The sequence below is a fragment of the Triticum aestivum genome, chromosome 3A, assembly GCF_018294505.1.
Source record: "Triticum aestivum cultivar Chinese Spring chromosome 3A, IWGSC CS RefSeq v2.1, whole genome shotgun sequence".
NCBI lineage: Eukaryota > Viridiplantae > Streptophyta > Magnoliopsida > Poales > Poaceae > Triticum > Triticum aestivum.
The window spans coordinates 709,579,584-709,607,400 of NC_057800.1; the positions used below are offsets into that span (position 1 = coordinate 709,579,584).

At 48.2% G+C, this 27,817-nt stretch overlaps 2 protein-coding genes and 1 pseudogene across 2 annotated transcripts; 1 reads left to right on the plus strand and 2 right to left on the minus strand.

The window, feature by feature from the left end:
• LOC123057222 (serpin-Z1-like) overlaps nucleotides 1-17,201 on the plus strand; it is a 59,244-nt pseudogene extending 42,043 nt beyond the window's left edge.
• Nucleotides 17,202-17,204: 3 nt separating this feature from the next.
• Nucleotides 17,205-19,519, minus strand: LOC123063388 (translation initiation factor IF-2). The gene is made up of 3 exons (XM_044487152.1): nucleotides 19,305-19,519; nucleotides 17,750-17,989; nucleotides 17,205-17,614 (listed from the first exon to the last, which is right to left on the minus strand). Exons 1-3 carry the CDS (start codon nucleotides 19,502-19,504, stop codon nucleotides 17,557-17,559), a joined length of 498 nt encoding a protein of 165 aa, XP_044343087.1. The 5' UTR covers nucleotides 19,505-19,519; the 3' UTR covers nucleotides 17,205-17,556.
• A 1,913-nt stretch (nucleotides 19,520-21,432) lies between these two features.
• Nucleotides 21,433-25,943, minus strand: LOC123063387 (uncharacterized). The gene is made up of 2 exons (XM_044487151.1): nucleotides 25,731-25,943; nucleotides 21,433-24,888 (listed from the first exon to the last, which is right to left on the minus strand). Exon 2 carries the CDS (start codon nucleotides 24,857-24,859, stop codon nucleotides 23,015-23,017), a length of 1,845 nt encoding a protein of 614 aa, XP_044343086.1. The 5' UTR covers nucleotides 24,860-24,888; nucleotides 25,731-25,943; the 3' UTR covers nucleotides 21,433-23,014.
• Nucleotides 25,944-27,817: the final 1,874 nt, after the last annotated feature.

Sequence of the window (27,817 nt, forward strand, 5' to 3'; positions counted from 1 at the left end):
CATGGCATATTTGTCTGCTATGATCAGCAGCTCGTCAAGGGTCTCCGGCTCATCGCAGAGAAGCCTGTGCTTGAGGAGGGTGCCCTCTCGGCATCCTGCAGTGAAGTACTCAATGGCCTGCACCTCGTGCACGCCCTCGCAGGAGTTGCGGAGCTTGGCCCAGTGCGTGAGGTAGTCGCGAGTTGACTCGTTGGGGCCTTGCACGCACAAGGAGAGCTGGCGAGGTTTGGGTGGCCGCTTGTATGTGTTGGTGAAGTTGCGGACGAAGGCGTCGGCGAAGTCCACCCAACTATTGATGCTGCGGGGCCTTAAGCTGTTTAGCCATGTCCAGGCCATGCCCTGGAGCATGAGCGGAATGTACTTCACGGCAACACACTTGTTGCCGTTTCTGTATTTGGGCGGAATGTCGACTAGCCGGTCTTCCGGCTTCATGGAGCCGGTGTATTTGGGCGTGTCTCTTGGGAGCGTGAACCCTTTGGGGAAGGGCTCGTCTCTAATGCGGGGGCCGAAACACGGCGGACCCAACTCATCTTCTTCTTCAAGCGCCAGGGATCGGTGAAGACGGTCGATCCAGCGGCGGGCGTCATTCTCTCTGATTCCCTCTCGGCGGCCAAGGCGGTCGCCGAGCATCGGGTGATCAATAGGCAGCAGGGAGACTCGCCTTTCCCTGCGAGGGGGAGGAGGCGGACAGTAGTCCCGTCATTCCATTGTTCATGGGCGGCCGTCTTGGTCGCGCTTTATGGTGATGCGAGTCCGACTGCGGCTGGCAGCCGGCTCCTTGTCCTCTCTTCCACAGACGCCACCAGTCGGTGTCCGAGATGTCACGCCTTGGTCTCAGTGGGGGGGGGGCAGGTCATCATTCTGCCGGTGCGGCGCATCGGTTCGGCAGTCGGCCTCGTTCTGCTCCGCAGCCGCGTCAAGGAGTCGCTGGACGCGCTTGATACGTCTCCAACGTATCTATAATTTTTGATTGCTCCATGCTATATTATCTACTGTTTTGAATGTTTATGGGCTTTATTATACACTTTTATATCATTTTTGGGACTAACCTATTAACCCAGAGCCCAGTGCCAGTTTCTGTTTTTACCCTATTTTAGGGTTTCGAAGAAAAGGAAAATCAAACGGAGTCCAATTGGCCTGAAACTTCACGGAACTCATTTTTGGAAGGAAGGAAGCCCAGAAGACTTGGAGTGCACGTCGGGGGCTCTACGAGGAGGTCACGAGGCAGGGGGGCGCACCCTCCACCCTCGTGAGCCCCTCGTGGCCCCCCTGACGTACTTCTTCCGCCTATATATCTCCATATACCCTAAAAACATCCGGGAGCATAATAGATCGGGAGTTCCGCCGCCAGAAGCCTCCGTAGCCACCAAAAGCCAATCTAGACCCGTTCCGGCACCCTGCCGGAGGGGGCAATCCCACTTCGGTGGCCATCTTCATCATCCCGGTGTTCTCCATGACGAGGAGGGAGTAGTTCTCCCTCGGGGCTGAGGGTATGTACCAGTAGCTATGTGTTTGATCTCTCTCTCTCTCTCTCTCTTGTTCTTGAGATGATACGATCTTGATGTATCGCGAGCTTTGCTATTATAGTTCGATCTTATGTTTCTCCTCCCCCTCTTCTCTCTTGTAATGAATTGAGTTTCCCCTTTGAAGTAATCTTATCGGGTTGAGTCTTTAAAGATTTGAGAACACTTGATGTATGTCTTGCCGTGCGTATCTGTGGTGACAGTGGGATACCACGTGATTCACTTGATGTATGTTTTGGTGATCAACTTGTGGGTTCCGCCCATGAACCTATGCATAAGGGTTGGCACACATTTTTGTCGTGATTCTCCGGTAGGAACTTTGGGGCACTCTTTGAGGTCCTTTGTGTTGGTTGAATAGATGAATCTGAGATTGTGTGACGCATATCGTATAATCATACCCACGGATACTTGAGGTGACATTGGAGTATCTAGGTGACATTAGGGTTTTGGTTGATTTGTGTCTTAAGGTGTTATTCTAGTACGAACTCTAGGCTGTTTGTGACACTTATATGAATAGCCCAACGGATTGATTGGAAAGAATACTTTGAGGTGGTTCCGTACCCTACCATAATCTCTTCGTTCGTTCTCCGCTATTAGTGACTTTGGAGTGACTCTTTGTTGCATGTTGAGGGATAGTTATGTGATCCAATTATGTTATTATTGTTGAGAGGACTTACACTAGCGAAAGTATGAACCCTAGGCCTTATTTCCACACATTGCAATAGCGTTTACGCTCACTTTTATCATTAGTTACCTTGCTGTTTTGATAATTTCAGATTACAAATACTATTATCTACTATCCATATTGCACTTGTATCACCATCTGTTCGCCGAACTAGTGCACCTATACAATTTACCATTGTATTGGGTGTGTTGGGGACACAAGAGACTCTTTGTTATTTGGTTGCAGGGTTGCTTGAGAGAGACCATCTTCATCCTACGCCTCCTACGGATTGATAAACCTTAGATCATCCACTTGAGGGAAATTTTCTATTGTCCTACAAACCTCTGCACTTGGAGGCCCAACAACGTCTACAAGAAGAAGTTTGTGTAGTAGACATTAGCGCTCTGTCATGAAGCGACGTTCTTCGCCCTCGAATTTTTCCATCTCGTCCGCCGCCGCCTGGGCAGCTCGGATGTTCTCCGCAGGCGTGGCGTAAACGGGGCGATTTGCCCCGAACAGGTCGGCGATGGCCACGCCGCGCTGCCGGACCGTGCCAAGGCGGCTAGGTCCAGCTAGAGCCGGCGTGCCGCCCACAGAGTGGTCCATCTCACGCCGGTAGGCCTCTAATAGGCATCTCATGCTGGTCAGCTTCCTGGCGCCTTCGACTAGCTGAAGGCGGCGTGCCTCCAGCATTTCGGCGTCGGCATCTTCGGGAATGGGCGCTGCCAAGTCTTGCAGCGCCGCGTTGAGCGGGTAATAATCACCCCCGCCGGAGTGCTCACCATGATCAATGACAAGCACTTTCGTGACAGTGCTTCCGTCGCTCTCCGCGCAAGGGAGCAGCTCATCGTAGACCACCACGTTGGTGGGGAATGTGTCAAGCGACGCGGTGTCGGAGTTGACCAACATCGGATGGTGGAGCCTACGGACTCCAAGTCCCCAGCTGGCTCGCTGGCGACGTGGAGTTGATCGAGGAGGCCCGCGAGGAGGCTCTCGGGGCCGCCTGTGCCCGCGTAGGATGCGGGCTCGTCGGAGAGGCGGACCTCGCCGACAAGATCGGCGAGGCAACTGGCCGCGCAGCCGATTTCAGCGCCATGCAGCGCGTCGGCGCAGACTTCGTCTGGCGTACCGGGCTGGTTGCGCTCGCCAGGGAGGAAAAGGGTTCCCATCCAGAACAGGTCTCCGGACGATAGTGCACCAGGCCCAATGGTGGGCGCCAAATGTCGGGGGTTGGGTGCGACATATGCCAATGGATGGCTTATCATGGTGGGGGCGAGTAGAATGTCGCCGGTGCCTGGAAACGGGATGAGGCGTAGACACGTACGCCAGCGTACTTTACCCAGGTTCGGGGCTCTCCTAGGAGATAACACCCCTAGTCCTGCTCTGCGGGGCCTCCGCGTGATCAGTAAGGCAAAGTGAATACAAGGGCGCTCCTCGAGCTGTATGCTGAAAGTAGGAGAAGGCAGGGCTAGCTCTCTCCTCCTTCTATGATCTGGTCTAGTTCTAATGGATCGGAACCCTTTGCATGGGTGCCCTGGGGGTTTATATAGTCCTACCCCCCGGGGGTACAATGGTAAACTGACTGGGCGCAGGGCCCAGCCGTCAGTCTCTTCGCCTGCCGGCTCTTCCGCCGACTGCTGGGGCCCGCCGACTGGTGGGCCCCACCGACTGGCCTGGTACGGAGCCGACAGGCCATACCCACCTCTTGCGGGTCTTGCCGGCTGCTGATTACTGTAGTCGTGCTCCAAATGACGCAGGCTTGGTCATGGGGTAGTGGTTACAGCCCCGCCGTCTGGCGGGTGATCACTGTAGCCACTCTCTGTCTCGTCTCGTTAATGGCGTGGGGAACCCGTGGGAGGGGCAGGCCGACTCCCGGGGGCCGGCTCCCTATGGGTCCGACTGGAGGCGCGCTTGCCGTCTTCTGGACTCTCGCTGACCGGTAGGGCCCGTCGTCCGTGGGCCGTACTGATAGGTCGTCATGGGCACAGGACTCCGCCTACTGTTGCTGATGTCAGGAATGGCATGGCAACTATGCCGCACCAGACGGAGATCTCCGTTGGTACAGCGCACTGTGGCCTAGCCATCTCCTGGAAAAGGGGAGGGAGTGGGCTGCACTGTCGCCACTCCCTGTCCCATCCCCCCTGATGAGGCCATGGGCTTTGTTGGTGCCGTGGGCCGACTCCCCGTGGCCGGCTTCCATGGAAGCCGCCAGGCAGGAGTCGGCCGGTCTTGACCTCGCCTCTAGGACTCGGCTGCATGCGGGCAGCCGACTGTTCCTTCAGCCCTCCTGCAGAAGGTGGCTCTTCATCTGTCGTCTTGAGGGGCGCAATCAGCCCCGATGTCTTGAAAGGTTTTGGGCCTCGGGTTAGCCTACCCGTGGCCCATTACTCCGACATAGGTCGACGCCGCGGCGGCGCCCCTCAAGGCCGAAGGACTTCAAATTTGATTGCTGCGATAGAATAGTGTGCAGGTACATTTGTTATTTGTAGTTGTTGCACAGTATTTTATTTATCCTCTTAGGTTGTTAATTTTTTTTCCATTTAACTCCGAACGCGGTTTGCTGAGATGATGATTTTGGTGATCAATACGGTGGCCTACACAGGCGAAACCTTACACCATTCCCCTTTACTGTTATTGTCAACACCGCAGGCCATTCATGCATGCAACCGACCATGCATGAAGCCCCATGCAGCGGCCGCGTTTTCTGGACTAAACGAATTAAGTGGCACCGATTATAACAGCGATCGCAACTGCAGGTGGATCCTGGGAAGACGCACACACGGGCAACCAATCACGCGGTGGCGACAACAAAGCGTATCTCAAACAGAAAAAGGAAGCCCACGCACATACGCAAAATCTTAGGCCCCCAAGTCAACGGGCAGTGCTTGCCCACAAACACCCATAATTGCTAACCGCACCAAGAAGATCACTACGCACGTTAAGAAAATTGTGATCGAGAGTCTGCAGTCACACGCGATTTCTACCCCCAGCCTCCCAATTAAATACACGTGCCCTTAATAGGTTTACCATGATGTCATTTTCAGCCAAGTGGCGAAACATAGAAGCGAAAACATCCCCGGGAATAGGTTTTTGTTATCTTTCTGTTTTTCTTCTGAGTCAAAAAAAATTGATTTGGTGAGATCTTTTTTTTTTTAGCATCAGTACAAACACAAGCGCTCATATACACGCGCATACATTCATCCCTATGAACGCACACACGCACACCCTACCCCTATGAGCACCTCCGAGAGACTGAGCCGGCATATCATCTTGAGATTTACGAAGTCACCGTAGGCGCCTCGTCGTCGACGGGAACGTCTCCTCCCACTGAAAGCGCATCGCCGAAAATCCTGAAATAAATCCAGGAATAATGCGAGCACCAGGATTTAAACCCTGCTGGATTGGGGATACCACTGTCCACCTAACCAATTCAACCACAGGTTGAGCGGAACTGGTCTGTGGGTTGGAAATATTTGTGATGGGCAATTAGTAATGCGCTACCTCTAATCCTAAATGAACATAGTTCTATTACTTTTGCTAGTAGAATATTTCTAAGTTTGAACTTCACAAATGAACATCAAGTTCATATGAATAGATTTTCATGATATATGATTTTACTATACTTTAGGAAAATAGGAGCTATCCGTTGTCCTATTCCATTTCATCAGAGGAAGAAAATGTTCACGATCAGACTAGGTGCTGCTTGACAGAGACCAACATTACAAGCCGGTAAGGGCCAAAACAATCAGAAAAGCACAAAAGAGATCAGCCAATCTTCAAACAGCCAGTGATCAAGGAGTATTAGGCAGCAGGATCTGCCTCCGTTCCTCATCCGAGCACTCAAAAGCTTTTACGTTTATCTTCCCTTTGCGAGATGATTTGTTTTCACATGCATCCCATTCACACCATTCGGCCCATCACAATTTGCATTGCTCTCTTTCTCTATCCGTGGGTTGGCTAGTAGTACTAACATACTTATGAGCTACATGAAAAATAGAACAAGCGCAATGCGTCTTTTATAACGGGACAGTCACGCTTCGAACATGGCAGGTTGGTGAAAGCATTTGATCCATCTATTGGATCCATACACTTAACTTTTAGTAGAAAAGAAAATCTTAACATTAAGGTGTTTTGATTCATCTCAACATTTAAGAACTAAACATGCCGGAAAAGAAAAGCACGCGAGCGTGGCATGAACGCGCTGCACCTTGTCCAGCACACGCCACCCTGCCACAACCTCGTCGCTGTCGCTCTTGACGGTTGACCGGTCTTTGGCTCCTTCTCAAAATCTACTAACGGCAGAAAAAAAACATGTTCCTAATGATTAGCAGACACAAACATTTATTTATGGGGCATATGCTACGAGTCGGTAGGCTAATCTTTTGAAAAGACCGTCCGGGTTATGAGTAGTCCGATCAATGATGGTCACCATGCGATCCTAATGTGTGTTCTTATTCTCTTGTTCCCTCATTGCAACAAGAGCCGCAATTCCTACAGGACCCTTGTTGCGGAAACATCTCCGGCTTGCGGCCGCCAACGCCATTGCAACAAGAGGCTTATTGCAATTGCAATAGAACCCTGGTTGCAAAAACATCTCCATCTCCTGATTTTTGTCACCACTGCAAGAAGACCTTTGTTGTAATTGCAACAAATCATAGTTCCGCACCTACTTCTGTCCATTCAGCAGCGGGTACGATAGTAAAAGTAGCTTGCCTAGCGTGACATGGACCAAAATAAACTACAGCGAAGGTACGGTACGTACAACGGACTAAACCGAGGATAGGAGCGTCCAACACACGCGCCACCCTCGCTACAAAACCCAAACCCCAGGCCGCCACCGACGACGACAAACCGGCCATGGAGCTCGCGGAGGCCGTCCAATCCGACACCTCCTTCGGAATGCGCGTGCTCCAGCACCTCACGGCCAAGTGCGACGCCGACGGCAAGAACCTCGCTGTGTCCCCGCTCTCCATCCACGCCGCACTGGCGCTCCTCGGCGCGGGCGCCACGCTCGACGAGATCGTCACCCTCCTTGGCCCCGCCGGCGGCCGCGCCCGCGCGCTGCTCGCCTCGCATGTCGCCATGCACGTGTTCGCCAACAGCAGCGACGGCGACAGCGGGCCGAAGGTGCAGTTCGCCAACACCGTCTGGGTCGACGCCGCGGCGGCGCCCCTGAAGGCCGAAGGACTTAAAATTTGATTGCTGCGATAGAATAGTGTGCAGGTACATTTGTTCTTTGTAGCCATTGCACAGTTTTTTTCCATTTAACTCCAAATGTGGTTGCCGAGATAATGATTTTGGTGATCAATATGGTGGCCTACACAGGCGAAACCTTACACTATTCCCCTTTACTGTTATTGTCAAAACCTAAGTTTTGACTGTGAATTTCCAAGAACCCTTACATGTTTTTTAGGAGTAAGAGTGGAATATGGACACCCTCATTTTCTCCTACGTATGTATGTATTTTGTCTTATTTTGCTACTAGGTTTATCCCTGTTCTACTGCCATCCTCAATACTGTGCTACCTTACCGCCTGAAAAAACCAGCAAAATAGAGATGTTCGTAAATCTTGTTTACAATGCTACTATGCTGTAGGAAAATTGGAGCCATGACGCCTGTTCATTGCATTGCATTGCATTAAAGAAAGAAAATGGCCAGTTTGAGTGCTACGTCGCAAGACTAACATTACAAGCCATCAATGGCCAAAATGAACAGAAAAGCACCAAAAAGATCAGCGAGTCATCAAGGACAGTAGGATTTGCTTCTGGTCCTCATCGGAGCCCTCCACAATTTCTACGCAGATGTTGATTCCGGCAGATGATTTGTTTCCACATGCATCCCATTCACACCATTCGCCACATCCCAATTTGCATTGCTCTCTTCCTCTATCCATGGGTTGCCTACTAGCACTACATACTTAATTATGAGCTACATGAAAAATAGAACAGGTGCAATGCGTCTTTTATAATGAGCAGGGCAGGTCATGCTTAGAACAGGGCAGGTTGGTGAGAGCATTTGCTATCCATCTATTAAATCTATATACACTGAACGTTTTCTTTTTTCTTGAAATTCATACTCTGAACGTCCAGTAGAGAAGAGAATCTTAAAATTATGGTGTTCCGATTTATCCCAACGTTAACAAACTAAACATGCTGAAAAGAAAAGCACACAAGTGTGGCATGAACGCATTGCGCCGCGTCCAACACACACATCACCCTGCCGCAACCCCGTCGTTGCCTCTCCTCATGGCAGGGCTGTCTTCGGCCTCTTTTCAAAAAAAAAAATGCTAGAAAAAAAAAACATGTGCCTAATAGTTAGCAAAGGCAAACATTTATTTTTTATTTTTGAGGCGTGCTATGAGTCGGTAGGCTAATCAGTTTAGAAGACTGTGCGGGTCATGAGCCGTCCGATCTATGATTACCATGCAATTGTATTGTGTGTTCTTATTCTCTGTGTTCCCTCGTTGCAACAAGCACTAGTAGAAAACCGGGCAATAGCACCGGTTCGTAAGGCCCTTTAGTGCCGGTTTAGGAACCGGCACTATTATTTCGGCACTAAAGCCCCCCCCCCCCCTTTTAGTACCGGTTCAGCACGAACCGGTGCTAAAGGGGTACCACGTGGCACGAGCCAGCTCCGGGGGCCGGGAGCCCTTTAGTATCGGTTGGTAAAACCAACCGGTACTAAATGGTTGTGGGTTTTTGTTTTATTTTGTATTTTTCAATTAAATTTGTGTTATCAATTTAATTTAGGATTGTTTTACGTTATAATGAGTTGTAGTCGTCATCATCATCATCATCATCGCATATTAATAAATAAATAAACTCTAGCTAGCTAAAAATCATCGTGGTCGTCTAATTACCACTATTTAATCATCATAGTCATTACCGCTAGCTATGTAATTCATCATCAACGTTGGCTAGCTTAAAGAGGAAACATTCACTTTGTAACAGAAGCAAAGAGATATCATCAAGTTCAACATAATCATCACCAACATCGAAGTTCAGGACACGGATCCGCCATGAGACAAGTACTAATTAAGAGCATGAAGAGTAGCTACTGATCCTGCTGCTCCCTCTCAGGTAGAATAGCATAGAACATGTATAGCTCTCCGGATTCATCATACTGGAGCATGCAGATGAATCTGTCTCCTAATCTTGGGTTGCGCTTCTCCTTACTGCCCCCTAGTACTTCTCTGCGATCGTTAACAATTTTGCTCCAATCTTTCACTATTAAGCATTCTTCGCTTTTAGAAATCCTGAATGCACTCATGTGCAATGTAGAAAATCTTGGTCGTAAGCTAACCATTGACATGCGACCTTTTGTCTCGATCCACTGAGGCACAACTGTCATCAGAAGTCCCTGTTGAACAACATCGTATAGTAATTAATATACTAAGCAATGAAAGTTTATCTTCAAAAATAATGTATGCAAAAGATGCACTAATTAAGGACAAATATTTAAAATCTTACCATATTTTGATTATAGATGTGACCGTAGTTCAATACGATCACCATTGGTCGCATGTTTTGAGTACTAACATTTCTAAGTGTAGGGAAAAAATTTGTCTTGACAGTATTAAGATCCTCAAGTCATGAAACATAATGACTTATCTCCTCGCAGTTTAGTTGAGCCCCGGGGCAGTAGTAGGTCCTGTCTACCAAGCGCCGGACATGTTTCCTTGAACCGAAATAAGCTGACAATACAAAATAGTTGTCAACTATTTTTGAATAAACTGTATGAAAGACATAAACATATGCATGCATGGTTGAGAAAAACTCACCAAATGGTAGAACTGGAGGCGTTTGCACATCTACCCAGATGTCTATATTACCTTCAATATCATCTTCCGGACGAATATCAAAGGTGATAACCATATCAGCCTCAAATGCATAAGCCTTGCATAGTGCTTGCCAAGTTTTGCATTCAAAATGGGTGTATGTGTCTCCATTATATAATTTGACGTTGAAAGTATACCCATGCTGCGTCTTCAAGTAAACTCTCTTTATCTCCATATCATCTATAGCACTGAAACCTATCTTATCCAAGACAAAAATTCTTGCATGGCAGGGGATGCGCTAGTAGAATAGTGAAAATTTAAAATTATAAGTTGAAGCAAATGAAGCATAAGTTTTGCATTCAAATAATAATTGACAAAGTGACTTACTGTATCAACTTCGAATATCTCATCCATCTTCATGCTGAAGCGCCTACCATCAACAAGGAAATTTTGGTCGCACAGGTCGTGCTGGTCTTCACAGTATTTGCACATAATAAAATCTTTTTCGTCGTCAGATGACATTTCCTATGTTCATATAGGTGAAACATTAAACACCTATATCTAGCCAAATATATATTCATCTAACATTTGACATTAATATATCTAACTATATATTCAATTGACATTACTATAAATTTAACTTTTCTATCTAATTCATCTAACATTCAACATTAATCTAACATTTATATAAACTCAAAATATATAAAAAATTAAATAAACAGAAAAACTCATTAACAAATAATATTTTAATTAAATCATCAAATCTCATATACCTAAATTTCTTACTAAAAATAAACTAGTTATATTAATTATTCAACTAGTTCTAATCTCATATACCTAAATTTTCTTACTAAAAATAAACTAGTTATATTAATTATTCAACTAGTTCTAATCTCATATACCTAAATTTTCTTACTAAGAATAAACTAGTTATATTAATTATTCAACTAGTTCTAATCTCATATACCTAAATTTCCTTATTAAAAATAAACTAGTTATATTAATTATTCAACTAGTTCTAATCTCATATACCTAAATTTTCTTATTAAAAATAAACTAGTTATATTAATTATTCAACTAGTTCTAATCTCTAGTTCGACAATTTTTCCATCTAGCTAGCTAATTCATCAAACATTCGACATTAATCTAACATTCGATCATCTAATTAACTTTTCTAAAAAACAAAAAATAAGTAAAAAAAATTATGTGTGTGTATGTGTGTGTGTATGCATGTGTGTGTATATATATGTATATGTGTGTACGTATGTGTGTATGTGTGTGTGTATGCGTGTGTGTGTGTGTGGTATATGTGTGTGTGTGCGCGGCCCCATATGCCGCCGCCCCGTACGTACGAGCGGGGTCGCCGGCGTACGGGGCGGGGGCGCCGGTGTGTGTGTGTATGTGTGTGTATGTGTGTGCGGGAGCGAGAGAGAGACGTACGGCCGCGGCGATGACGACGGACGGCGGCGGCGTTCGGGGCGGCAGCGCGAGACGACGACGACGACGGGCAGCGGCGGGGACAGCGACGATGACGGCGGACGACGGTACGGGCGACGGGCGGCGACGACGGGATCGAGGGGCGCGCGCGGCGAAGGTTGGAGACGAAGTGCGGAGTTGAAACTGAAATTTTCGTAAGTGCTATATATATAGGATTAGCCTTTAGTCCCGGTTCGTGGCTCCAACCGGTACTAAAGGCCTATTTTCCCCAGGCCAAGCGGCGGGAAACGAAGGCTTTTAGTACCGGTTGGAGCCACCAACCGGTACTGGGCCTTTAATACCGGTTGGTGGCTCCAACCGGTACTAAAGGGTGTGCGCTGTCAGGCGAGGGGCGCAGAAATTTAGTCCCACCTCGCTAGCCGAAGGGCGCACACACCTGCTTATAAGCCCCGCCGCCGCTGCTGTCTCGAGCTCCTTTCTAAAGCAGGCCTTCTGGACCTACCTCTTCTACTCTGCCCTGTGGGGCCTATTGGGCTTGCGGGCCTGCATCCTGGCCCAACAACAGGTTGGGTTTCTAGTCGTATGCAGGCCTCTGTGGCCCAGTAGGTGGGCTTTTTTCATTTAGTTTTTTCTTTTCTGCTTTATTTATTTTGTTTTATTTATTTTTAGTTGTTTTTTGCTGTATTTAGAGTTTGCGCTGCCACCCCAAAATTTAGTCCCACCTCGTCCGGCGAAGGGCAGCCGCACTGGTTTATAAACCCAGCCGCGGCTACCTCTTCGAACTCCTCTATATAGCAGGCTTCTAGGCCTAATTAATTAGGGCACGCTACCCTGTGAGTCTGCTGGCCCTTCTAGGCCTGCATTTGCACACCCTAGGTCTGGTAGACCCACAGGGCAGTGCGCCAACAAATTTTTTATATAGTTTTTTCTTTTCTGCATTACTTATTTTCTTTTATTTATTTTTGAGTAGTTTTTTATATAGTTTTTTCTTTTCTGCATTATTTATTTGCCGTGACCCTCTCTACTCTTTCGCGCATGCTATGCGGGTGATACGATGATACCATGCCAAGTTTCAACATTTTCAGGATTCATTTTGTAGTGATTTTCAATTTCACGGTCATTTAGCTCTCTAAACAATTAGGTAAATGACCGAAAAACAACAAATGATGTCAGAACATGTTGGAAATTGATGATGTCGCTTTAAATGCTGCATACTGAACACAAAAGAAGTCCGAAGTTCAAATAAGTTTAAAAAACATTGAAGTGGCCATGTAACAGAGGTGCAATGCTGGTTAATTTGCTTCAAGCCATTCGGAATAGTGTAGACTGCAGTGCACATAGCTCAGTGCAATCTATGCTATTCCGCAAGGTTTGAAGCTAATCAACATGTAGATGAGCATTGCAACTTTTCGTCATTGTCTGTTCACTCACGGCTTATAAACCGCTCATACTGCCTCTCTCTTGGCGAGGTGGGACTAAAAACAACTTGCCATAACCTCATCAATTTCCTCTTGAAGCTTGTCCTTGCCTTTTTGCTTGTAGTCTTGTGGTGGAAGATCATCTTGAGCTTGTGTCCCCTTGAAGGAAGTAGGATACTTCTCTTGTTGAGGAACAAACTTTGTCTTGGGGTATTGATCTTCTTCCCACTCAACTCCATTGGCATTGAACTTTCGTTCAAAACCAACACCTTGATTCTTCCGGTGCCTTCCTTGCTTGCGCACAATTTCCTCGAATTGCTTACTCCCGGCAAGGCTTTTGTACACTCCTTCAATAAGCTATTTTCTTGCTCAAGTGTAACTTGGCTAAGAGAATCATTAGTGGAATCAAGAGAACTACTAGAAGCAACAATGTTAGATCTTATGTCACAAAAAAGAAGTTGTATCAAACCTTTTATGTCGGATCTAGAACAAACCAATCGGTATCGCCATCATACAGCCCTACTGTGGCTGGTGATGCATATATATGCATATCAAATGCACGGTTGGGCGTATGATGGCGAATCCGAATGATTTGTATTCAGTCGATGAACTTGTAGATGTATGTAGTCGATGAACTGGTAGATGTATGTAGTCGATGAATTGAAAGACTTATGCAGGGAAGGCGAGAGATGGGCTATATATAGGGTCGTATGGCTCACAAAGTGATTGTGGTAGTTTCGATCCAACGACACACATGAGCTAGGAAGAAACACACCCTTGATCCAACGACTCGCAAGAGCTAGAAAGAAACACACGATCCGTGTGATTCTTCCTGATTGGTGGGATGCACATTAGTATCGGTTCGTGCCATGAACCGGTGCTAAAGATTGGCAACGAACCGGTACTAATGGTAGCAGCCCGCCTAGCCGTTGAAATCGGCACTAATGGTCACATTCGTGCCGGCTCAAATTCAAACCGGCACTATAATGTGCTTCACATTTGACCATTTTTCTACTAGTCAATAGAGTTTGCCAAACTTGAGTTTCCCAAGTCACTTACACAAAAAGCTATGATTCATGGTTGTCAAATCCATAATTTCCAAACCACAACAACCTTGAGGCATAACAAGTTTTAAATGCTGCATACTGAACACAAAGAAGTCCGGAGTTTAAATAAGTTATTAAAAATAAAAAAGAGGTGCAATGCTGGTTAATTTACTTCAAGCCATTCGGAATAGTGTAGATTGCACTAAGCCACTGCACATAGCTCAGTGCAATCTATGCTATTCCGCAAGGCTTGAAGCTAATTTACTTCAAGCCATTCGGAATAGTGTAGATTGCACTAAGCCACTGCACATAGCTCAGTGCAATCTATGCTATTCCGCAAGGCTTGAAGCTAATCAACATGTAGGTGAGTATTACAACTCTTCGTCATTGTCTGTGCACTCACGGCTTATAAACCGCTCATACTGCCTCTCTCTTGGCGAGGTGGGACTAAAAACAGCTTGCCATAACCTCATTAGTACCGGTTCGTGATACGAACCGGCACTAAATGGTGATGGTGGGGCCATAGCCTGACCGCAGGATGACACAGCCTCTTTAGTACCGGTTCGTGGCATGAACCGGTACTAAAGGTTCGCCACGAACCGGTACTATTGATCGCCGCCACGAACCGGCACTAATGTACACATTAGTGCCGGCTCAAATACAAACCGGCACTAATGTGCTTCACGTTTGACCCTTTTTCTACTAGTGAAGATTCAGTTGTGGAAACACCTTCGGCTTGCGGCCGCCAACTCCATTGCAACAAGAGCCCTGTTGCAATCGCACTAGAACCCTTGTTGCAAAAACATCTCCATCTTGTGATTTTCGTCGCCACAGCAAGAAGACCTTTATTGTAATTGCAACAAATCATAGTTCCTTTTTTTTATTTCCCTTAAGCAGCGGGTACAACAGCAAAAGTAGCTTTTTCGCATGTAATACGTTGTTTCTCATTCATATGAAAAAGATCAAAGTACAAATCACATAAAGACCGACATGACAAAACTGAAATGATAGCAGAACTTCTCTTAGTTTGACACCAACGTCCATCATCTGCCTCCGGCACACACACAGTAGCCACAGCGAAGAATAGAATGACGGATCACCTCCTCACCTGAGCTCGACGCGGCTCCATTGCTGATATGCAGCTTTGCGGACCTTCAAGGTGTCTTCCCAAAAGTGAAGCCATTGTCGTTGAACGAATCAGACCAGGGCAACACCGGGACATGCCATCAAACTCCAAATCTGACACCCCACCACGAATAAGACACCGAAGGAGGAGACAGCACCTGCCATCCATCAACCACGAACCCAGCACACTTTCTGTCTCTCAGATGTCGTCGATGCAGGGCACAATCTGCATCCGCTCCTGGACTACCTCTCAAGCTCCGCGCCGACGCTGGAGCAGACGTTGTCGCAATGACGGAGCCCGAGGACACATGTCCACCACAAGGATGCCGCCACCGCCACACCATGCTTGCTTGAACAGACTGGATTCCAAATGCATCCCCAAGGATAAGACCAATCGTCTCATCGAAGTAGGATCTGAAGAAATTTTATTCAGTGTCAACATCGCCATCGCCGAAGCCAAGGTAATGAATCACCTAAAAAACTCAGCTACTTTGGCTTAAACCCTATCCACACACGGGTCCGGCGACCCCCTCACCGCCAATGACCGAGGTCGTCGACAGAGGGGAGTCGCCGGAGAACGGGCGGTGGAGCGTGAGTCCCTGGCGGCGGAAAGCTAGATACAACAAAAGTAGCTTGCCTAGCGTGACATGGACCAAAATAAACTACAGCGAAGGTACGGTACGTACAACGGACTAAACACACGTGACATGGACCAAAATAAGAGGATCGGAAGCGTCATATGAACGCGACGCGGCGTAATCTCCGCGTCCAACACGCGCGCGTCACCTTCCCTACAAAGCCCAAACCCCAGGCCACCACCGACGACAGACCCACGATGGAGCTCGCGGAGGCCGGCCGGTCCGAGACGGCCTTCGGGATGCGCGTGCTCCAGCACCTCGCGGCCGAGCCCGACGCCGGCGGCAAGAACCTGGCCGTGTCCCGCTCTCCATCCACGCCGCGCTGGCGCTCCTCGGCGGCCCCGCCGGCGGCCGCGCCCACGCGCTGCTCGCGTCGCACGTGTTCACCGCCAGCAGCGACCGCGACGGCGGGCCGAAGGTGCAGTTCGCCAACGCCGTCTGGGTCGACGCCGCGGCAGCGCCCCTCAAGGCCGACTACGCCCGCGTCGTCGCCCAGCACTACCGCGCCCAGGCGCGCCAGGCATCCTTCACGACCATGACAACTCACCTTCCCTTTGACCTCTTGGACTCATGCACGGGCACCGGGGCACGGATGCTTATGTGCTCGTCTGAGTTTCTTGATCGATCTTTTTTCCAGCCGGAGGAAGCGAGGCGCGAGATCAACCAGTGGTTCGAGGCGGCGACGGCGGGCCGGATCAAGGAATTCCTGCCTCAGGGGCTCAGGGCTCCGTGGGGTATGACACGGCGGCCATCCTCGGGAACGCGCTCTACTTCAAGGGCGTATGAGAGAGCACGTTCGACGCCCGGCTCAGGCGGCATGACGCCTTCTTCTACCTGCAGCCCGCCGGCGGCGAGGGCCAAGTCCGCGTGCCGTTCATGTCGAGCGGCGAGCGGCAGTACATCGCCTGCCGTCCCGACTACAAGGTCCTGAAACTCCTCTACGTACGCGTGCGGCAGCGGCGAGCACCGGCGGCGGTTCGCCATGTACGTCTACCTCCCGAACGAGCGGCATGGCCTGCAGGCCATGCTGCACAGGCTGGGCCTCCAGCCCGGAGCAGCTCGAGGCGGACTCCATGGCGCTGAGGAGCACCGTCGCCGTGGGCGTCTTCAAGGTGCCAAAGTTCACCATATCGTACAAGACGGAGGCGAGCGGGATGCTGCAGAGCCTCGGGCTGCGCCTGACGTTCAGCACCGCGGCCGACTTCTCCGAGTTGCTGGATTTGGAACACATGAAGCCGCCGAGGCTGCCGTTCTACGTGTCCCAAGTCTCTATCACGAGTCCTTCGTGGAGGTGAACGAAGAAGGGACCCATCGTTGGCGGGCTGGAGCAGGCCGGTCAACTACGTGGACTTCGTCGCCGACCACCCCTTCATGTTCTTGATCAAGGAGGAGCTCACCGGCGTTGTAGTGTTCGCCGGCCAAGCCGTCAATCCTTCACTCTAGGTTTCTGCTTGTTCATAGTCGTAGATGTGTTCTGCATCTAGGTTGTAAATTTCAGGTAGATTATTATGTGTCATTGGAGTAATATGTTTGAAAGATTTGGGGATTTGTAGTAGTATTACACAACGTATCAGACCGTACGAACTATAGGTTTTGGTACCATTCAGCGCTGATGAATCATACATCTCTATTTTTCAAATGAAAGCTACATTCTCTTGATAATCCATCAACTTGCTACTAAACAAATGATAAGCAACACATCTAGCTTCTCCTTGCAGAGGAGAATGATACCCGATTGTCCTAAAAAGAGGTACATGCTCACTGCTTGCAGGTGAACACCAAAGAAACAGGCATCAAACAGATGTCACAGAAAAGAGCATGTCCAATCTCTCGAGTTACGATCATCCGCCAATCATCATGTCTGTCCATGGGAGCCAATAGATGTGTCATTTGGATCCAGGTAGAGGTTAATAAAGTGGCACTTAGATCTAATCTTTGCGTCTTGCCACAAATAGTTTGCCCATATCTTCAGTAACAACGTTACTCCTGGCAAAACCGAAAGGGAAAACACTATTCAGGGGCATCAAATGCTGAAATATATAACACTAGCCTGAGTTCACTCGAAACATGGATTGTGGGTCACAACATCTATCTATTTAAGTAGATGAGAACAGGACTAACCTTCCACTAAGCTGTGGTGGAACTAATGTGCTCGCAGCAGCATTCCTGGTACCACGAGATTGTGCTGACTGGGCCCTCGGAAATTTACTACGTGGATCTTGAATAGCTGATCCATTTGATTCTCTTTTCCTTGATGAACTTCCCACCATACCAGCAGAACCTCTGTTGGGAAGAGAGGGGGATTCAAAAAGATCTGCAATGTCTGGTAGGTCAAATGATGGTGCGGGCAGGGAGACATTCCTGGACAATAAAAAAACAGAATATCAGCTTAAGAACTCAGATAGCATGGGCAGGGAGACATTCCTGGACAACAAAAACACAGAATATCAGCTTAAGAACTCAGATAGCATGGCAGAACCTACAAAGAAAGGCCAACGAAATATATACAAGTCATTAATGTGAGATACAGCAAGGAGATACAAATACATGTAAATAAATACATGGACATCAGCTGAAGGCAAAATTCAGTTTCAGCACATGAAATGGCTAGGAAGTTGCAGAGACTTTTGTGAATCAAGCACGAATGTGTAATGGCATAGATTATAAGACTCAAGAGGAAAGTTAAGCCAAACAGCCTGCCTAAATGAATCCTGCAAGGTTATATTTAGCAAACTGTGCATGCACATTCAAACAGAGAAAGAATTGTACATACACGGAAATGTCCCACACATGATTCTCACAAGGGGCAACCATGAACAAGCAACTGCAGCTTGTCAAACACTAAAACCATGATCTCTGTCAACTAAAGTTCAGGCACCGTACTACAACAAGAGGAGCGCAAAAGGCATGTGTTCAGTGAATCACTGGTTGAGAAATTAAATTATATTAAGACATTAAGTTGTAAGAAAAGGCCATTTAATTGTGAGGGAAGCACACCACAAATACATTTATGGCTGCAACCTATTAGCACATTTAGTTCAAGGTTCTCTATATCCAACAAAATTATAAAACTATCAATTCAGTTTCTTGAAATTTAAGAAGGAAAGTATCTTTATAATCATCATCCAGGAGCGCTCCATGAAATAATTTTCCCTATACAAACAAACACAGGGTTGCACACCAGGTAGGGAAGGAATCGTCATAACAGATTAACAGGAACACAACACTTAACAGAAACAAATTCTGGTTTCATGTGTCAGTAATTCAGCATAGGAGTTGCAAATTTCTATAACGTCATAGGACGCTCCTCTGGGTTCTGAAGCTGCAAGATCCCCACCAGTAGGGAGCAACTGAACGCAGCATGAGCGTGCCTGCTCGATGGTTCGCTACTGTGCTGCTAGATGGTTCAGATAAAGGCTCCATCAGCACATACAAGCTAGGTACAGCCCTGACTTGTGCTGCTAGATGGTTGGCTACTGTGGCTGATTTGGTACATCCACACAGTTCTTTCTACTCGGTGGCCACCCACCCACGACATCAGGAAGTCAAAATCTAAGTCCAAATCCAGCAGGCGCAGTCACGGCCTCCGGTAAGCAATGCCCAAATCGACAACCCCCCATCGATCCCCATCACTGCAATCGAAACCCTAGAGAGAGAGGCGGCACGGGGGGCTTACTGGCTGGGGGCGGGCGGCGGCGCGGCAGGCCGGGGCGCGGCGCGCGCGGGCGGCGAGGGCGACGGAGGCCTCGGCTGCGGCCCGACGGTGGGGGCGGGGCGGGGAGGAGGGGCCGGGGCGGGGGCGGGGGCGGCGGCTGCGGCGGGAGGGTCGCCGGCTTCGTCCTCGTCGGAGGAGGCGTCGTAGGCGACCAGCGACATCGGGTCCGGGCCGGGTCCGTGTGCGGCTCGGTCGGTTGAGCGAGCCGGATAGTGGATAACGGTGGTGCGGTCGTTCGGGTTGGTGGGCTGGTTACATGGACGGACCGGTGCTCTTTCGGTCCGGTTTCCTCGTGGGCCGGTGCGCTGAGCTCGTGGGATCGAGCCCGGATGTTGTGATTCGAGTAAACTCGCACGTACCACTTCTAAAAAAAGAGAGAGAAGAGCAGAGTGCAAAAGTACTCTTTCCGTCCCGAGCTCAAATGAGGTCAGGATAAACAGTAAAACAAAAAAAATAACTAAAAAATGTTTTGGGTGGTTGTCAAATTTCAATGTGAAATGACATTTGTAGAAGCTGTGAAGAAAAAAAAAGCAAAATCTTCACTCCAAAATGCTTTTGAAAATGACATTTCTGCAGCATCGACTTTTTTGCCATGTCTTCTACCAATGTCATTTCACGATGAAACTTTGCGAGCATTGACAACATTAGACTTATACTCCCTCCGTAAACTAATATAAGAGCGTTTAGATCACTATTTTAGTGATCTAAACACTCTTATATTAGTTTACAGAGGGAGTACATTATTTGCTAAGAAATTTGACCTTTTTTTATGATTTTACTGTTATCCAAGCTCATATGAGCTGGAGCTAAGAAACTCCATGTCCAGCAGAGTGCTACCCCATAATAAACGCGTCTTGGTCATGTTATTTTCACTCATAATCCAAGCGGAACCAACAGAGTGGCTCGTCCCCTCCAAGTTTACGCCCAGCTCTCTCAGGGAAGCTATCGTAACTCGCGAGTGTCACCGTGGCTGTTGTGTCCCCCCCCCCCCCCCTCGGTGTGTGCTTTGTAGCGTCGATTTTTCCTGGTTGGTTCGTGGAGGAGCCAACTCGCTTGGGCGAAAAGTAGTGTTCTTGTGATCAAGTGATCACAGCAGTGGGGCGACAGCACGCGCAAAAAAAAAACTATAGAAAAATTGCCTAGAACCTGTCAATTTGGCATTTCTTTGCAAGCTGCACATGTCTTGGTGTGGCAATAAAGATGTGAAGGAGCTTAACATGCATGATCCATCTCCACATCTATATAAGCCAAGGCTTCTCGACGATTGATTCAGAGTTGAGTACCTTTTGGCTAGAAAAGAGAAGCACTTGAGATTTTCATTTAGTTGGTTCCTTGGGATATTAGAGGAAACCAAAAGCATGGCGAATTGATCTCGTCTTCACCGTGGCCCAGCATCCGCCGGATCAATCTTGCCGGGGGAGTATGTTTTGCTGGACCCGGCCTGGGTACAATGAAATTGTTAGGGTTAATTAAGTAGTGTTAATTCTTGCAAAAAATAACTAGTGTTAATTAGTGGGTTAATCCCCGCTTAATAGGAACCATATGACAATTGCCTCTTTGGGACAATCGTGATGATTGCTCATCACGCCTTTCCCAACGCTTCTGTTTCCCATGTATAACTATCAACATCATCAATAAAGACTGATGGTTCACTTTACATCTTTGTTACTCCCTCCGTAAAGTAATATAAGAGTGTTTAGATCACTATTTTAGTAATTTAAATGCTCTTATATTAGTTTACAGAGGGAATACTTTGTATTAGTTGTTCTCTGTCGATCTCTTCTTTAAACAGAAATGATGCTCTGAAAACTTTTAGTAAACTCTAGCTATGGCTTTAATTATATGTGAGTGCCAGGTAGCCATTAATTAGTGTACGTCCATGAATTACACCGGTTCTTCGTACTTAAATACGGTTCTAGAGCACAACGCGCTAGCTAGCTCCATGGATCGCTATTCCACTGCAGCTTGAGGAGCTCACTCTGGTCATCAAACATCAGACGAGGTGGCTTGTCTAACGTACTGCAGGAAGCAGTTGGCTCACTGACATGTGGGCCCAAAAGCATGTTGGCCCACCTGTCAGTGAGCCAACTGCACCCTGCATCCCTTTTAAGCTGCCATGTGTATGTTTCAAATATAGAAAATATAGAATGCCAAATATCTTTATTGTGTTGTATTGATCTGGCACTCATATGGGGTATATATAGGAGTACAATGTGAAGGAAAAAAGACTTGAAGTAGATGGCAAGTCGTACATGTTTAAACATATTCTATCTCTAACTCTTCTCTATCTTAAGCACAATTATACTTCTAACATCGAATACACTGATGGTGCTGCAACGGAAATCAACGAATACTACTATAGTACTAACGTAACCCGACAACTGCATTTGATTCCATGACGATCTAGCTTCAGATGCAAACATACATACGTGCATACATGACAACAAAAATGCATGCATGTATCTTTTTCTCAGAGATTAACATGTCCAAGTCCTTCATGATTATCAGGAGTGAGTAATTAATACATGTGCCCCTATGCCTAAGTTGCCGATGACGTGTCAAACCTCTGCTTTTTCTCTGAGGGGTTGTGCTGCTGATACTGATTTGCTTGTCATTCATGTGTATTCACTCCTCTTCCACCTTAACAGCCAATTGTAATGTAGCCTTAACTAGTGAGCTCCGTCTCAGCTCTGGATAGGTGAACTCTGCCACTATACCCTCACCATCACAAATCATGTCTTGCAGCTACTCCTGATAATGAGCTGACTACAAAGATTCAGTCATGTTATAAGCTCCTCCTAATAGTGACCTGACTTCGAAGATCCAGTCATAAGTTGCAGAACTGTTCTGTAATTTGGAGTACTATGGTGGTCTTAGAATTATTTGTGATTGCCAGGGACATGATGATGCTTTTCTTGAGATAGAGAAAAATGGAACAAGTTTGTGAGGATGATACTTACTCTATTCCAGTGTTTTAGACTTTTGTCACCTAGCAGCTTCTGAGGGTTCAAACGGAAACTCTTAGTTACCATATTTGATCATACTATGGAATTTGTTGATCTCACAACAGCCAGAGAATGTGACGCTATTTGGAAAGAACAGTAGTTGCGCTATTTGGGATCATTTCACACATAGCCGTGTTAATTAGTTAGGGTGAGTTATAAACTTTGAGCCTGAATTGCTTGTTGAAGCATACTATCATAAGTTTGTGAATTATGAAGTCTCAGAAGCAGTCTTGAAAGCTACTGCTCCATACAAATATGTTATGACTTACCTCGCAGTAGCCTTTTTTTTTGGCTTCTCAGTTCCTGTTCTACCCACATGGATAGATTAAGTTCTTTTTCTGGCTTCAGTTAGTACAGTAACAGCTAAGCATCCCAATTGTAGCTGCAGTGTATAAATGATGCTACCACAACAAAGGAATGTAGTAATACAGCGGATGGTATTTTTGCACTGCCTATTCACTCAAATACATCAGTTTTGAAGTGATGCCATTAATGCAAAAAATTAAATGTCACATACCTCTAGATGTCAGCTGCGGTACTGTATAAACTTCAGTACTGTTTTGCGTCGTGACATACGCCAGACGCAAACAGAAGAGGAGTAAAATCAAATCTAATGAAGAACAGAGGAGTCTGCACTCTGCAGGGCTTGTGTAGGATCTGGTGCTCTTATCTTGGTGCAGGATTTCCGAAGACGTATGCTATCGTCCCTCTTTGATTGGCATTGGTAAGCTGCACCTTGATCACCTCGGAATCTCCCAAAAAGTTGTGGCTCAAGAACAGCCAGGCGAAGGTGATAAGCTCCCCTCCTCTGGCCAAGTGCGCCGCGTGCAGCTCCGGCCGGGACTTGGTGGCCGCATAGATGAGCAGCTTGGTCCATATGTCTACCAACTCCTGCAGTGTTTCCATGCTTGGCTCGATGCTGAAGAAACCTTCAGAATCCTGCTGCTCATCTATAAGATGTGGAAACAAGTGTGCCATTTTCTCCAGCGTATATAAGGCGCTGTCATTGAGCGGCAACAGCGAAGGGTGGGTAACCAAAAGGTATGCCATGTAGTTGGATAGTTTCCGGCATACTTCCACCAAGACACTGCAGCTGGTACCTGTGTCTGTCTCCATGTCCGAAGGAGGATGAAGAGGATATTTCCTCAAGTGTGCCTCTGTGATAAAATGCACTAAAGCAACCTTTCCACCAAAATCTTCACGAATGTCTTGTAGCTCTTGCACTATGCCGCCAAGTTTTGGCCACTGCCGGGGATCTCTGTTGATTTCAGCATGGAAGTCAGTAATTCCCTTGACAACACACTCCATCGTCTCCTTATCTGCCTCCACGTGCTCGGTGTCTAACAACCTGCTCATCCAGAACAACATTTTATCCTCTTTGACACCAACCAAATTCACCAAGCTTTTGATCACCGTGGTCATTGCTCGTCGACTATATGACCTTGGCTGGTCGCTGCCTGAATCCAACCACCTGTGGAAGTTGTATTGCCCAATTGAATTTAGATATGGCTTCCTCTCTGGCCATCCAATGCCACTGCACAGGAGAAACCAGGACAACTTTGCAAGCATGCCGCACCTTCGCATCTTCAACCACGCCCAGGACCATGGTGACATTATCAAAATAAACGTGGCACATACTTCCAACAAAAAGCATCCTACGAAGAGCGACCAGGTGATTGCAATGTCGGCTCTATTGTACCTCCGTTTGTCGCTCGTGAGGAAGAGCACCAAGGCAACCAGAACAGACACCTGAGAGATGCATCGCAATATGATGCCACTCCTTGTCCTGAGCACACAGGACTTAGTATACAGATCATCGTACATCATGCCAAGCTCGAGCCTCATCCGCTTCACCCAATTGCTTGGGGTTTGTTGGATAACGTTACCGCTATCACCTGATCGTGCTGTAAAGATTCGAAAGACACGTGGCATACGATGCAGGACAGCGCAAACAATGTGAGAATAGGGATCCTCGGCAACCTCTCCCGGCACCTGTTGCTTGTACTGTTGTCCAGTGGAACCCTGGAGGGTTTCAAAGCTCCCACACTTGAGAGACCATACCCTTTCTCCATACTTGATAATTCCAGCAGCAAACACAAAGACATCCGAAACTAGAAGCTCCACGCCGTGTTTGTCAATGGACTTCCAGAAAACATATAAAGCTAGGACAACTTGCATAAACAGAGTCAGTAAATGTCTCAACCACAACTTGTTGTCCTCCATGGCGAGAGCAGTAATGGTGTCCTGCCCACCAAGATGGATGAGAAGAAATGGTGCCCAGAAGAAAGATAGTCCGGTGGTGGCATCCTCATGGCGCGAGAGGTAGCCCAGGGTGTAAACTGCCACTAAGTCCGCGCCCAGATAAGCTATCCAAGTGAAGAACCTGAGAAACGAGTTGATGCCACGCCGCCGAAGGCTGCCGGCGAAGAAGAGGAACATTTGTAGCATGAAGCTAAGGAGCACAAGCACCTGGATTTCCCACTCGTAATATAGTTTCATGATACTCCCCATCTAGATTTCCTGTGTCTCGGACCACGTACCTGTTGGACAGAGTAGTGTCATCATATTTTTCTTTTTGCTGAAGCAATCAGGAGCTTTTAGTACGACACACTTGAAAAATAGCAAGAATCCTTCTCCGTAGTAGATATGCTACTGCTACCACTTGAAAATAGATATTGTGTCATTTTAGTTTAGTTTTGCAAGTGTAAATTCAAAAACACAACAAAAAATAAATTACCACATCCAGTCAGTCAGTGTGGGGGAGTAGAAATTCGTACTTCAATCTTTAATTTGTCCCGGACATAAAAGGGAAATGCAAATGAGGAATGTACTTTCAGAAATTCGCCAGTACACAGTTTTCTCAAAGAAGAAAAGAGTCGAACATATCAGAAAAATGAAAAACTACTTATCAGCGACAATAAATATGGGCGCGGTCTCAAGGCGGCGGGACTCGAGACACGGCGAGGTGGCGGTGCGCCGATAAGGAAGCAGAGCACGGCGAGATGGCGGCGCCGTCTTTCACGTCCTGTGTTTGGTCGTTTCATTCGAGCACGCAAGGCTGGGTCGAACCAGACCAGGGGAAACGACCAACCCGAGGGCAAAATCGTCCTAAAACAAATGACGTGTGGGCCCAGACAGGGACACGGAGGAAAAATGTTTCTTGCTGCAAGAGCAAGAGCAAGAGGGAAGAGGTTGTTGCTCTGTCTTGGGCATGGTCGTCGGGCCGTCGCCCACGTCGGAGATGGCCACAGCCGAGATTCTCGACGCGCTTGTTCCTCTAGCCGTTCTAAAAAAAGTAATAACTTGCTCCTCTGACCAAAAGCAGAAGCAGAGTGGATCTTGGGGAGGAGCAGAAGAAACGATGAGTCGGGCGAGGCCTAACCTGAAGAGCGGATCGGTCCGGCTGGAGCTCAATGGCGGCGGCCACTGGTCCGGGTCTGGTGGGCGGCGAGTGCGGAACGGGGAGCTCAAGCTGGCTGTCTCTTCCAGGAAGCCAGATCTAGTCCGGAGGGGGGAGGCAGACTGGACCGTATTCTCACAGTGTATGCGTCTTACAAAAGCGGAAATTGATTTTCAAGCCTGGGACCGGTTGGAGCCGCCCCTTTGCTTTGCTTTGTTTTGGACACATGGAGCCGGCCTAGAATGGTCCAGCAACAACTGGCCTCATATTTTATCTTAAAATAGGTTTTCGCCCGCTTTATAAATAAAGCAACAAACCAAATTACATGGTCGAACGATACACTATGGTAGGGAGACCCCTTAGAGCAACTCCAATGGGGCGACCCGTTTCGTCCGCCCGCGTCCGCGGGCGATCCATTCCCAGTCCAATTTTAAGCCGGATTTGCATCGGCGCAGACACGAGATGGACGGGCACGCGCCTATTCCTCTCCCCGGGTCCGTCGATCGGTGACAGCCACCACCATTTCCCTCCATTTTTCCCAAAAACACTCCCGCCCGCGCGCACTCTCGCCCCCCAACTAGCCATGGAGGACGCCATCGACCTCGACCTCGACGCCGCCACCTGCCTCGTCTCCCTCGCCTCGTCTGGCGCCGTCACCCCCTCCGGGAAAGGCAAGCCTCATGCCCCACGCAAGACCGCCGCCGCGACCAAGCCGAAGAAGGCGCTGACGCCTGAACAGCGGGGAAGGGAGTCGGCCAAGAGGAAGGGCCGGAGACACCTCGCGGACGCGAGGGATGAGGTCGCCGCGCAGCAGGACTTCACCAACGCCTGCGTCGCAGCGGCAACGAGGGAGGCGCTCTACATGCTAGGGGTAAACCCTAGCCAGCACATCCTCATCCAAGCCGCTGTCGCCGCCGCCAGAACCGCCTCGTCGGCGTTTCCTCGGATGGTGCTGCCGGACTCACCCCGCGCGTCGGCTTGCAACCCGGTCCCCGGCTTCCACGTCTACCCGCAGGCCTCCCGCCTCTCCAGGGAGTGCTCACCTGACATGAGCGTGGTCGCGCCTTCCACGCCCGCGCCCACGCCCATCGACCTCAACGCCACCCCGATGGTCGGTGGCACGTTGTCGGTGTCAAAACCGGCGGATCTCGGGTAGGGGGTCCCGAACTGTGCCACTAGTAGAAAACATGGCTATGGTCCAGGCCGGCTCAGCCCATTAGTCCCGGTTCAGTGTAGAACCGGGACTAATGTGGGTATTGGTCCCGGTTCGTGAGCCCAGGGGGCCGGCCGTACCACGTGGGCCATTGGTCCCGGTTCATCTGGACCTTTTGGTCCCGGTTGATGGAACGAACCGGGACCAATGGGCCTCGCTCCTGGCCCACCACCATTGGTCCCGGTTGGTGGCCTGAACCGGGACCAAAGGCTCCCCTTTAGTCCCGGTTCTTGCCACAAACCGGGACCAATGGTGGTGCCTATATATACCCTCGCCCGCGAGCAGAGCACTCCAGTGCTCTGTTTTTCTCTGGCCGGCGAGAGGAGGGGTTTGTGGTGCTCTAGCTCACCTCCTATGCACATGAGGTGTTCGATGGAATGCGCGAGCCACACTACTTAAACTTTCTCCTCTCGAAGCTCGACCTCCAAGCTCCATTTTCCTCGAGATTTGTCTAGATTTAGCGGTCCGTCACGCCCCGTCCCCGTCTTCACCGCCGTCACCACCACCGTGGTGAGCCTCTTATTCTTATCACCGACACCACCGTGGTGAGCCTCTTATTCTTATCTTCTTTCTGAAAGGAAAAATATTCTTACTTGTCTGTTTAGATAGATACTTGTATCATTTTCTTACATTTATTATTGCATCTTATATAGTGCGATGGTTTTGGTATCCGCCCCCGTCGGCCCTCGTCCTGTCTATGATTCGGATTTGGTATGTATATTATCTTCATAACTATTGGTTCATTTATTGTTTATGAAAATTATGCCGACCAACGTGACATAGATTTTATTTATCTAGGATGTATGTGAATCGGAAATGCCAACCGACCCTATTGTCGAGAGGTTAAATTTAGTTG